General features: G+C 47.3%; 1 protein-coding gene across 1 annotated transcript in view; it reads right to left on the reverse strand.

The window, feature by feature from the left end:
- Positions 1-2,914: 2,914 nt before the first annotated feature.
- Positions 2,915-13,265, reverse strand: part of MOCOS (molybdenum cofactor sulfurase) — a 53,282-nt gene continuing 42,931 nt past the window's right edge. The window contains exons 12-15 of the mRNA XM_028524258.2: positions 9,635-9,740; positions 7,036-7,174; positions 4,561-4,665; positions 2,915-3,109 (exon numbers count right to left, since the gene is read on the reverse strand). Coding sequence (XP_028380059.1) covers positions 2,957-3,109; positions 4,561-4,665; positions 7,036-7,174; positions 9,635-9,740 — 503 coding nt within the window. The 3' untranslated portion in view covers positions 2,915-2,956. The remainder of the gene's footprint in view (positions 3,110-4,560; positions 4,666-7,035; positions 7,175-9,634; positions 9,741-13,265) is intronic.

Consider the following 13,265-nt stretch of genomic DNA (forward strand, 5'->3'; position numbering starts at 1 on the left):
CTTAAAGATGGTTTTAAAATTGCATAAGCTTCACAGCCACAAAACCTGGATGTGCAGCTGAGACCAGGGGCTATATATTAAAACGAGAGGGGGAGGGGGGAGAGAGACAGGGACAAAGATACATACCTGGCAAAACAGCTGACTCAAAGCAGCATACTTAAAAAAAAAAATATATATATATATATATATATATATATATATATATATATATATATATATCCTACGGGACTCCAAAAGAATGGTTCAAGCAATGTAGTGTGAAAATTAATCTGACCAAGAAATAATTCAGGAACTAACATTCACAGGGCTCCAACATCAATAACGAAAATTCCCCAACATCGGTCTATCAAGGAAGCAGGCAGAGAGATGTGGCCCGGTGTCCGCCATTCTTCAGGATGTGCCAACCCAGCCTGAACTCGTTTTCAGCCTCTTGGAGTGACAAAATCTGCACTTACCCAATGCTGCCACCAGGTGGTAGACGTGGCTTGCTCAAAAAATGATTTTGCCACACGGCCAAAACAAAAAATGTCTCATTTGGTTCTCAATTTTATGAGTTAGGTACTGTGGTTCTCATCACTTTTTAGATGAGCCTAAACGATGTTCAATAATTTGCTCAGATAGAATGATATTTGCCATGATTTCAACTTGGAGATTTGCGAGATACATTAAATTTTGTCAGCACAAGACAGGGGCATTGGAAAAGGCACACTAGAAAGTGTTTGTCTGTCTGCTTTCCTTCTCTTTCCAGCTGTGCCCTGAACTCCCCCAACTGCACATGGCATGGAGCATGCTTGGAACAGTCTGTTCACACCTATTTATTACTCTGTCTTTCCCCTCCTAGTGTCATCCCCAAGGTGAGATCTTGAAATGCAGGTGCTGTCTCTTTCACTTCTATAGCTCTGGAACCTGTTCGGCATGTACTGAAAGGAAAGGGAATGAATGGACATCTGAAAGTAGGAGGAAGGAATCAGCACCCGCCCTTCCCTATCCCCCACAGTGGAGCAGGGGCGATGTTGAGTCTCAGTGGGAAGAAGCACCACCACCCTCCCCAAAGGGGTCTTGGCACTCACCCTAAGGCATGCAAAAGAGACCCTCTCCCCCAGCTCCCAGGACCTGAGGGGAACACCCAGAAAGACATGGTGAGGTTGCCTATACTCGGGACTTGTGAAACACTACAATGTCATTCTCAGTGACTCTGTGGTTTGGCGTTAGAAGTAGTTCCAAGGGATGTGACAGTACCCTTGATTTTCCTATCCATTTAGAAGCACATGGGGCCGATCTTCAGGAGGTGGGAGCCCCTTGAAGGGACACAAACCCAAACGCACAGGAAGTCTGAATATGCAACCACCTACAGAATATAGAAAACACATTTTTAGCTGAAGCCTCTATGAGAAATAGTATTCTTCGGAAAGCTACTGGATGAGGACAGACACATATACAGGATGCAGTAGTGCTAGGTCTTGGAAGAGGCCAAATTTTTAATAAATAGTGTGAAACAATAAGACACCCACTGGCCCTCACTTGCCTCCTCCTTCACTGACCTCAAAAACCACCCTCCGAGTCCAGGGCCACCCCTCCCTCTAATTCTGCACGCCAGGTGACGGTGCAAGCACAGGTCTCCTCCTCGACCACCCTCCAGAACAGAGCCACCCCTCCTCTTGCAAACTGCACCAAGAGCTGGAAGCAATGCAACATCCTACAAATAAGATAACAAATCGACTCCTAATTCCCGGGGACTCTGATCAGATCGGACACAGATGCCTGGGCAAGATGCACTCAGCAGTCAAGCAGCAGAGAAATGCGAGCACACTGGCTTTAGGAAGAGGCTGCGGGCAGTGGTGGGCAGGGGTTGGAGGAAGGGAAGTGATGGACACGTGAACAATCCAGGTGGAAGGGGCTGAAGGCCTGGCCCGTGGCCTGGGGTTCTCACGTGGGCCCCGGGCTCCCGAGGGACTCGGGCAGAGAGGAGGTGGGAGTGCACAGGCTCGTTCCACGTTGCTCCAAGCGACAGGTTAAGTCCATGCTTGAAGGCACAGGGAGGCAGATACCAGCTCAGTCTAGGAGGAAGTTCTGAACAACTCAGTGGGACAGTAACTTCATCAGAGAGTGAGCTTCCTGTCACTGGACCTATACAACTGGAGACTGAAGAAACACTGGTCATAGATGGCACAGATGCCCTCAACCTCCATCGTTCCTCCTGATGGTGATTTGAAGGCGCTGGGGTGGATGGACCAACACAGGCCAGCAGACTCTGGAGGGGAACACAGTGATTCCAATACCACCACCTGCACTGAGCGTGACTGCAGGCCCACAAGGGGTCCTCGTGCATCACCTCCAAGGGGAGAGGAGTGGTGGGCAGGGACAGGAAGCAAGAGGAAGGGGGCTGATGGCCTGAGCCTTTGATCAACACATAAATGCCCTGGTCAAAGCCCTCCTAGGGAACTCAGCCACAGGTCACACCCTGGACCCACCTCCTCTATGTACATACACGGAAGGGAGCGGGCACATTCTCGTTCCTGCAAGATTAGACTCTCTTTCTCCATACGAGGGGGCTAAAGAGCACCTGACGTTCCTTTCTAAAGACAAAGTAACAGCGTGGGGAAGTAGCAAAACAGAGGAGGTTAAGTATTCCTGGTGAGCTTCAGCTTAAAGCTCATCTAATTTAAACTACCCTACGTCCAGTACACATGGAAGCCTTGCTGGTGTGGGTGCACCATTCATGCTGAATCTGCCTCGCAGAAAGCACCAGGGCCTCGGAACTGCCCTCCCAAGCGGCCAGTGCACAGGAGGAGAGGGAGGAGTCAGGGGAAGGAGGAGACCAACAGCACTCTCCACCTCCAAGAGGAAAAGAGCTCTCCTAGCTCAAAAGACCAAGCTCTGCTGAACTACATGCCAGTCTTAATAAGAGCAGAGATAGTTGTAAAAGACAAATTTTAATTTAAGCTGAAAAATAATTTTAGGAGGTGACATTCGGATGTTTCTCGGAGGCAGGCAAATTGGGGCATTCAATATTTTCTTTCGACACAGGGATCACCTGAGATCCCACAGACAGGAAACGCGGAGAAGATAAATCCAGAGACACATGCATCAGGTACACTCCGAAGTTCACCTGCGAACAAAACAGCAACAACGGCAGCAACCAGCCGGATTAGTCGGCAGCTGAAATCATTTTGCAAGCAGTAATGTTCAACTAAAACTAAGTCAGATCCTGTCCCGTAGTAAAGTGGAGTGGAAAGCAAGGAGGCCCTCTCATTCTAGGGTGTGCTTTCCCAGCAGTCGCCCCATCCCTGGTCACTGCTGGGCCCATTCTTTTTCCTCCTTTCCTGTCTACCTTGAGAAATGTGCTGCCAGTTAGGTTCCCCAAATCCTCCAGAATGAAGACAAAGCGTCCGAAATGAAGTCAACTCCAGGTCTGCCATCAGTGCAGTGAGCCAGTGAGAACGCCCTGGAGCCTGTGACATGTCCCAGACCTGTTCGTTCCTGTGATGACATCAGTTTCCATCCTCCCTCCCCATGTTCCAGGCACCAGGCCCGGGGCTGGGACCAAGGGAATGCCTAAAGATCTGCACACGTGTGCGTGAAGAGTACACGGGAACTCTCTGTGCTGTCTTTGTAATTCTTCTGTAAACCTAAAAATACTCAAAAAAAGTTTGAACATAATAAAGATGTGCACACATGAGAATCATAGTGATGCTCTAATGCATGACAGTGGGTGCACCCACCCCCGCCCTCTCCGGCATGGTGCAGGCTCCAGGTCCCCATGCCGCTGGGTGACACAGCCCACCTCAGCGAGCAGACAGACGTGTTGGCCCTTGAAGGCCGTGTCTATCCCATATGTGCAGGGAGACGATGTCAATCAAATTCTGTGAACCAAAGCTCTGGTTTGGGAGAAACATAGAAAACGGTGCAGAACATTTTACCCTGATTTAACCTGCCAATTTATTATTGGAGAGAAATTAAGTATTTGCACTAAATCAGTTAATTTTCAAGAACTGCTCCATGCAGCCTAACTGCTTACTTAACTGCCTAGAATTCTTTGCAAACAAAAACTCTTCCTAGACAGTGATCCCGAAAATAAATCTCCCTCAAGAATCGGTCTGTTAGAAGTTCAGCTTTTCTAATCTGGATGCCACATCGACAGCATCTCGTCATTTTAAACCTCAAGAAGATGACTTACAAGCTTACTAGAGTGACATTCATTGTGTTTCTATGCAGCCACTCTATTCACCATACGGTATTTCACCCTGCCTGAGAACTCTGCTGAGAAGAAAACAATGACTCAAAAACAGAGTTGCCTTACTTATCGATGCCTTATTTATATGCTCCCTGTGTCTTCAACAAGATTAGGGGGCATCAGAAGCACACATAATAAGAACCCCCAAAAAGTGAAAGTACGGATGAAAACCAAAGATAAGGTTGTACCACAGATGAAACTTAATGGTGCCCATCAGCCTGTCTCCCCGCTTCTAAAAATTACTCAGCACTATTAGGGATATTGTTCTGGGTAGATAACATGCCAGGATCTTAAAATGGGGTGTTGTACTCTGTATTCATGCTTACCTTTCGCTCTCGATACTCAGAAAGCTTCTGGAAAACATCTTGGTTTCGTTGCCCAGTTTGCTGGTCGATGCAAATCATCTGGCACCTGTGACAGGGCCCCAGAACCTGGGAGGTGAGGACGGAAAAGACAGCGTTGAATGAAAACGACCAGGCCCTCTGCCTCTGCAGGGAGGACTCCATGTCCAGCAGGGTTTGTGTTGTCCTAGGCTGTCCCCCTGCCAGTTTCAAACTTACACACAAATGCTCAATAATAGACCCTTAACTCTAAGGAGCCAGAAGGTGGCACCTCTTCACAGTGCCACTAGGGAATCATCCCTATTCGTTTATCAGCTGGAAAGGTTGTGCTTCAGGGCTTTGTAGAGAGACAGGAGTGGTTGTGAATCTCTGACAGTTACCGGGAGACAGTGAGGAGCCTCCAGGAAGACAAGAACTGACTGACGGAGGACAGACTGGGTGGGAGAAGATGAACAGCCACAGCCCCGGCATGGAGTCTCTGGGAGGAAGTCACCAGAAAGCCCCCAAGCGTGTCCCTGTCCTCTGACCCAGCAATTTCACTACCAGGATTCAACCCAAGAAAGGAATCAGAAGGGCAAACACAGACTCGAGTACAAGGGCATTTCTCACATTATTTATAGTAGGGAAAATCTGGTAGTATCTTAAATACCAAATAGCAGAGAACGGTTAAACCAACCTCGTTACATCCATATGGCATGTCATGCAGGTTTTAAAATTAATCTATAAAGGGCTTTAAGTAAAATGGAAAGTGTTTATTTTTACAACCAAAATAAGCAGGAAAAAAAATTACACGTGCATTATTGTATATGTGTGTACATATACATACACTTGTACACACAAGCACAGGACACAATACACAGCTTCTTACCAGGGGTCCTACTCGCACTTCTATTCTGGACGGTCCACCATGAGCATGACTTGCTTTTATAGAAAGAAAAGTCCCCCATAAATGTTAACATAAAAAAAGAAAGAATGCTGTTCAGCAGTGACAAGATTTTTTTTTATTGCACACAGAAAAGATGCAAAGGCACTTGACTTTCCCATGACCATTTTCTCCTCTGCTCACACACAGGCAGGCACAAAGCAAGTGCTGGAAGAGAAACACTCAACTAAATCTGGATAGCTCAGCCTCTATCACCAGTGTTCTGGCTGTGGGGCATCAAACCACAGGAAACACAACCTCACTGTGCCACCCAAGTTCAGATTCCAGACTTTTCACAAGCATCTGGCGTGCCGTACAGGAGCTCTGCCCGGTATTCACCGCGGGGCGCTCGGCAGACCTGTGACCTCTGCCGGCTTTGTTTTCCCGTCCAGCTCCTCGGCTGGACTTGATAAGGAATCCAGATACTATTTCTGAGAAGCCTGGCTCAGGCCTGGCCCTCAGTTGTGCTCACACATGGAAACTGTCATTTGGGGAGCATGAGATGGTTTATACAACTGGCGAATAACACAACTATTATTAGAGTGATTTCATGCCCCACTGAAGAACCAAGCACATTCTGTGCAGACGAGCATCCCTCTGCCTCTAGCTACTCCTTAGCTTTCCTGCCCACTCATTCCCACCACAGTGACTGAGCACGGACTCTGGGCCAGACTGTTCGAGGCCCCAGAGGTATGGAAGGGACACAACAGGCCTGGTCCCCGTCCTTGAGTGCCCTGAAGAAGCAAGCAGGTGCTGTGCAGACCCTGACCATGTGCTGGGTCAGGGACATCTTTTCTGAGGCATTAACACCCGAGCTGAGGCCATGAAGTAGCTGCCGAAAGGATGTGCCAGGCAGAAGGGGCAGCAAGGGCAAAGGCCCTGGGGCAGGAAGCCTGGCTCGATTAGGGAATGGAGAGAAGAAGGCTATGACAGGTGGAGGGGGCAGGGTGATGAGCCTGGAGATGCTGGTGAGTTAGGAGAGGATGCAGGCTTAGGTCTGGAGGATGCCTGAGGGGAGCCTTACGCTCCCAAGCCTGGGGAGAGGGGGCATCCAGTGGCTTTGCCTCTGACTGCAAGCTCCTCCCCAGCAAGGCAAGAAGCTGGAGCGTGGGGAGAAGGCGCAGCAGCCATTGCAGGCAAGGGCCACTAGGCATCTGAGGTCCTTCTCCATGAGCTTCAGACAGCCAGAAAGTCCAGCAACTCCAGCAGGACAAAATTCTTATAGACACAAGCACTCCCAGAAAACAGAATTAAGCCTAGACATAAGGACAAGGTGGAGGATGCACTGAGCCCTCCATCACCTGTATGGGCGCATTCTCTCTTCCTCATGTGAAACTCATGCTGCCACCCTTGTGGGGATCAGGGACGGGTCATTGCTAGGGGCGCTGCAGGATGCAGATGTCACACACCCTCCTGCTGAGGCTTCCTAGGTAAGAGTCAAAGACTAGGAGAGATTCCCACCTGCCACCATCCTGGGCTAGGCTTCCGTCTCCATTAGCAGCCCTTAAGGAAGGATAACAGAACGTCCCAGGACTCACCTGAAAATGCAAGGAACCAACTGAAATCTCATCCCATTTCTCTTCTTCAAAAGCTTTTGTTCCATTGGTGATAATATTGGCACGGAAACGCGAGATGAGATCTTTCATCGGGAATAATTCCTTCTTTCCATTCTCATCACTGTTTAAGACATATCAAAAAGGGAAAGGGGGAGAATAAGATAAGTATACTGTTGTAATAATTCAATGTTTCTGCTACTTAAAACCTGACGTCATGAACTGCACTCTGCCCTGAGGCCTGGGTGATCAGAACCAGGTTTTACCATGAGGCCAAGCAGCACCACGTGCTAGGCAGACCTCAGTGGTCTCCTTCGGGACGTGGGGCCAGGTCTGGGGAGAGGCCCTCAAGGAGCAGTGTAAAGGGTGAGTAGATCTTAGTTTAAGACATGAAGGATTTTGGAAACCAGGAGAAAAGAAGTCAAGTGAATAAACTGAGAAAATACCAGTTCTACGTGGTAAGTCAGAATAAGGCATTTAAAGAGTTTCTAGCTTAATTACCAAGACATCACATTCTTTGGGGGATACCAAAACATCATAAAACAATACAGAGTACATTTGGGAGGTGATCTTTTTCCTAACTCCCATTCTATTTGCAATTTGTGAGTGCATATGCTATTTTTATAGTTGTTTAAAGTTTGTGTTGACTGCCACAAGGTCCCGTGAGGTGGCTCTCTGCACCTCCACACACCTCTCCCCCAAGGGAAAGGGCATTAAAAAGCATCTGAAAACTTAGCAGAAGGGCACAGTGCTGTATCTCATTATATTGAGTGTAAGAACGGGTGAAACTCCCGTGGTGAAAGGAGGGGGAACAGTGGTGACCTGCTGCAGTGGGGTTCACAAGCGGGGTAGGGGGAGGCTTCTGAGGTGCCAGACATGTGCTCTACTTGAACTGGGTGGTGGTCACGTGGGTACATACATCTGTCAGGTTCGCTGAGCTGTGGACTTAATGACTTTTGGGCTTTGTTGTACTTCAACAAAAATACTTTAAAAATCGTCTAAGTTGGGAGAAAGCCTTGAGTGTGACAGGAGTTTTCCCTGCAGACAGAACTGAAGGGCTCTGGGGAGGAAGGGGCCCATCTGTGGCTGTGTCCGGTCCCCTTCCCAACAGTGAGCGGAGTGAGGGGCCCGGAGCAGGACGGCTGAGTCTAGCTTTGCCTCCGACTGCGCGACTCCCGTGACTTTGAGAACTATAGCTTCCTCGTCTAAAATGAGAGGGTTAGCACCTTCCAGGCCTAAAATCCTTTGATGATAGGTTTACCCTCCAGGTTATAACCCTTCCTTTTATGATTCATTTTTTAATGAAAAGTTTTGTGTCCAAAAGCTGTCATGGCCAAATGTATAGGACTGCGAGTCTGAATTTCAGATTCACTTGGTGAATCTGAAAACAACACAGATACACCAACTAGGGCCCCCAGGGACTGTCGCTATGTGCTAGCCGTGAGACTGTTCCTCCTACCTTTGAGCACCTGTCCCACCCATCCCGGGGTTGTGAGCCTTGCACCAACCGGTTGGAAATGCGCCACCTGCTGGTGGGAACCAGGCTTGCAGCAAGCCCGTGTGCACCTCCTACTTCGCAACACCACACCCAGAAAACCGCAGACCCGCTCTCCAGCGCTCTGGGTACCTGAGGAGGGGATCGCGCGTTGCGGCTCAAACTTAGTGACCACCCAGGGACCCAGCAGCCATGTCCACTTTGCTCCCAAGAAGACTGAGCTGGGCCAGGGCCAGGGAGCAATAGCGTATGTTCTTGCTAGTGACATAAACAGGAATCACTGCGAACAGTCTTTGTCACATTTATTAAGCTGTACTTGTGTATCTTTTCGAGTGTGCACACAAACACGCAGGACTCCGCGGCCGGTGGGAGTCACAGGATGCCCGCCCGGCTCACGGAGCTGACGGTGGAGACACACACCTCTCTCCATCCCCTGGACTAGGATCGAGCAGCCCAGCTCTTGCATACAGTGATTTTTTTTCCCTAACTGTCTGATGACCGTGAGGCAGCAACCTCCTCTAAAGAGCCATGAGGGAGACTGGACCAGCCACGGCCCTTTCCGAGCTGACCGCATCACTGTCCAGGCCCTTGGGAGAGCACTGGGTGGGAGCGAGCAGGCAGGGGTGCTGGTTCTGAAAAAGGATACAGACAAGTGATATCTGCAACTTTAAAACCGTTCATGACCCCTCTTCTTTCCCCTCAAGAGGACTGTGAAGTAGAGCAAGGCTCCTAGGGGACAGGAGACAGTGGGAGGGTGGGCAATGTGATTAGATCACATTGGTGGCAATTCCACTAAAGCAGATGTTCAGAAATGGAATAATTAAAAAATGAGAATCGGGGTTCTCTATGAGGCACCTCGAGGGCATCAGGAAGGTTGTTGGAAGATAAAAGAGAACCCTCAGAAAGATAAGTGGGAACTAACCTATGGGCTCTGTAATTTCTCTCGGTCTCTGTCTCTTCACACAGTCTGGACCCCATGACTCAGGAACTCTCCCCCCAGGTTGGTGCCAGGCTCACTTGCGGGGCAAGTGGATACACCTGCATGTCATCTGCGAGGTAAACAGCAAGTAGGAAAAGGATCTCTCTTACCTGGCGGTTAGTTGCTGCTGAAGTTCCAAAACACTGGATCTATTCACCAGCAGATACTGGGCCTCATTAACCAGGGAAAGGGTGGCTGTCACACCAGCACACTGACCTAAAAGTGATGGCGTATTTAAAGAGAGATGGAAACAACCTTACAGTCCATCGATGGATAACTAAATAAAGATGTGGCGCATACACACACACACACACACACACACATCTCTCGCTCTCTGAGGTCTGTCTGGAAGAAGTCCAGCCATTATTAATATAGCATTGGTTTTTGCAACATCAATGTAACCTGGAAGCCAAGGAGAATTGACTGGAATGCACATGCATGAACAATGACAACTTCACTGTACTAGTTGGTGAGGTGGGGGGTGGGCAGCAGTAGACACTATTGAGTGAGCAGCACATGTACTGTGTGGCTGTTGCATTCAAAATGACTGAGCAAGTAGAACAACAAATCTGCATAAAATTTTGCATTAAGCTTGAACATTCCTCTGTGGAAACCATTCAGATGATTCAGAAGCCACAGCTGTGGACAACTGGTGATTCTCAACTTTGTCATGACAATGCACCCACTCATGCATCATGTCTCATGCAGATTTTTTTGGCAAAACATTAAATCACCCAGGTGATTCAGCCCCCTTACAGCCCAGATTTGGTGCCCTAAGACTTCTGGCTTTTCCCAAAACTAAAATCACCTTTGAAAAGGAAGAGATTTCAAACCATCGATGAGATTCAGGAAAGTACAACAGGGCAGCTGATGGCGATTGGGAGAACTGTGTGAGCTCCCAAAGTGACTACTTTGAAGGGGACGGACATGTCACTGTCCTATGTACAATGTTTCTTGTAGCTTGTATCTTCTTCATTAAGTGTCTCTATTTTTCATATTATATGGCTGGATACCTTCTGAACAGACTATAATACTTTTCAGCCATAAAAAGAAGGAAATCTTGCCACTGGGACAGCACAGATGGATCTGGAGACTTTTATACTAAGTGAAATAACTCAGACAGAAAAAGACAAATACCGTATGATCTCACTTATATGTGGAATCCAAAGAACAAAAACTAAAGCAATCTCACAGATACAGAGAACAAACTGGTGGTTGCCAGAGGCAAAGGGGGTGGTGGGTAAGCAAAATGGGTGAAGGAGGTCAAAACTGACTATAATTAATAATACTGTATTTCATATTTGAAGTTGCTAGAAGAGTAAATCTTAAAACTACTCATTGTAAGAAAAAAATGTTATAACTGTGGTGATGGGTATAAACTAGATTTATTATGGTGGTAATTTCATAATATATACATATATCAAATCCATTATGTTGTACACCTGAAACTAACATAATGTTTTATGTCAATTACCCCTCCATAAAAAAATTTAATATACTTTATTTTTAAATTTTAAAAATAAAATAGAAGTTGCTTTCTTGGAAGGCAAATGAATCATGCTCCATTGACTTGCATGCTTTAAAAACAGAGACTATTTCTACAAGGGAAAAAATGGTGCCCTGGAAATAATAAGAATGTCTCAGGCATGGCTCAAACCTCTCAAAAACTAAAAAAAAAAATGCATGTCAGGAGCCGACCAATAGCCTACCCTTGACACAGTCGGGTCGGGTGAGACGCATCTGCACAGCATAGGTGACTGGTCGGATCTCCTGTCTATCTCCTCCTGTATGCCTGTCCCTACTAGCAATAGGTGGTGGGATTTTTGGATACCTGTGTGTTATAACAAAAAATCTGCACGATGCCTCTGATTCTGTGCGAAATGACTTGCTGACCACAGAACAGAAATCCCTAACAACCCTAATGCTGCCTACTTCCCCCACCTGGGAAGTTGGGGACAAAATTAAACTATGGGCAGACCAACTGCCAGAACGCTGAAGGAAGCTGTTGCTAGGAATGTTTCTTAAGGAGTCACCACTTAAAAGCTTAAGATTTATTAGAGCCACTACCCCTCCCATACCCTGGACAGGAATGTAAAGATACAAGGAGTTCTAGTTGAATATTATAACCTCAATACATGGAAACGAATACAAAACATGCCCCCCCCCCCAAGATGTATAAATCAAAAGACCTAGGTAGGAAACCAGTTACCTAACCTAGACAAATCTAACCTCAATGGACAATAGCTAATTTCTATATAACCTATAAATCACCCCTTGCACCCTTTTAATTTAGACCAATCCCTAGAATCTTAATAGACACCTAGTTACTAATTGGCACCTGAAAGTTTGTGCCCGTATAGCTTCATTGACTATCTGGTTAATAACCCTCTTGGTCAAAATAACCTTTGTTTAATATGGTTGATCTATGGGACCTCCTATACTTTTCGGTTATTTCTTTGTTTAACATGATTGATTCTTGTAAAACCTTCTGTACTTTTCAAAGTTATTTCTACAGTAACCATTTCTGTTTTAATAATCACACTATGCATTGAATGTTGTACAACCTCCCCTATAAAAATAAAGATTGATTTTTCTCAGTGAGTCAGGCCCAAAAAGCCTGGCTGTCCTTCGGCACCCTACTTGGTGTCTTGCTCCAGTCTCTTCACCTGTGCTGTGCATCCTTCGTGGACCCTGAGACCCCGCCGAGGCTGGACCCCGGCAAATGAGCTCCTAGAATACTCTGTTAGTGATCTGAAAATAATAGTACTAAAATGCTGAAGTGCAGCTGTTCCGGCAGAGAGGACTTGGAGGTGACTTTGATGAGAGGAGAAAGGGGTAGAGGTGTAGACTGGGGGTCCTTCCCCGGACAGCAGGGGAGAGGGGCCGGATGGGGGCCTCAGGCCCAGGAAGGCCTTCCGAATAGTTGGAAAGAAGCTGGATTTTGTCCTTGGGCAAGTGTGAAATACTGACTTTAAAAATAAATAATACACATTTTAAAACTACTGAAAGGGACCGAACAGTGAAAGAAAATATCAGATGTGTCCAGTACTGCTGGCAGCCTGTGGCCTGGCTTCCATCTCCCCTGTGTGGGGCCAGCCAGCATCGCTGTCTTTAACCACAACGTTGATGAAAAGGACTGGCTGGACCGGAACCTAGTGAGCCATCCCCAAACCAGGTTTGAGGACCCCAGGACACACGTGAATGGATACTTCTCAGAGAATCACTTCCCAGATCCTCCCCTTCCAAATGCCCTCTTTGCTGAAATGGCTCTGTCAGAGAAAGGGGTTGACATGGCTGTCAGGAAGCGGGCGCCATCCCAGCCCCTTCCACGAAGGGACTTTCTCCGGCGTCACAGAGGGAAGGCTGCACCTCTCCTCGGGCACATCATGCCCCTGTGGGCTAAAACTCTCCAGGGCAGAAAACAAAGGCCCCATTCAAAGCTGGGGTCTGTGCTGAGATAACAAAAGTCTCTACAGCTTGGTGAATGACCCCCCTGTAGGTCAGAGGGGTTCCAATTCTTCGCTCTCCACAAAACTGCCACACCTAATTAAGTTGTCAAGTGACATGATTAAAGTCATCTTAATGTTAGATCCCTGGGACTCAGAAGAAAGCTTTGAGTGACAGTAGGTTAACCATACTCCTTTCATCCCAAGCTTTTTATTGACTGAAATAAGATTTTTCAGAAGAGAACCAAGACTGAGCACCAGCTACTCTGATCATAAGTGACAGTTATTGGTGAAT

Source organism: Phyllostomus discolor, chromosome 9, assembly GCF_004126475.2.
Source record: "Phyllostomus discolor isolate MPI-MPIP mPhyDis1 chromosome 9, mPhyDis1.pri.v3, whole genome shotgun sequence".
Classification (NCBI taxonomy): Eukaryota; Metazoa; Chordata; class Mammalia; order Chiroptera; family Phyllostomidae; genus Phyllostomus; species Phyllostomus discolor.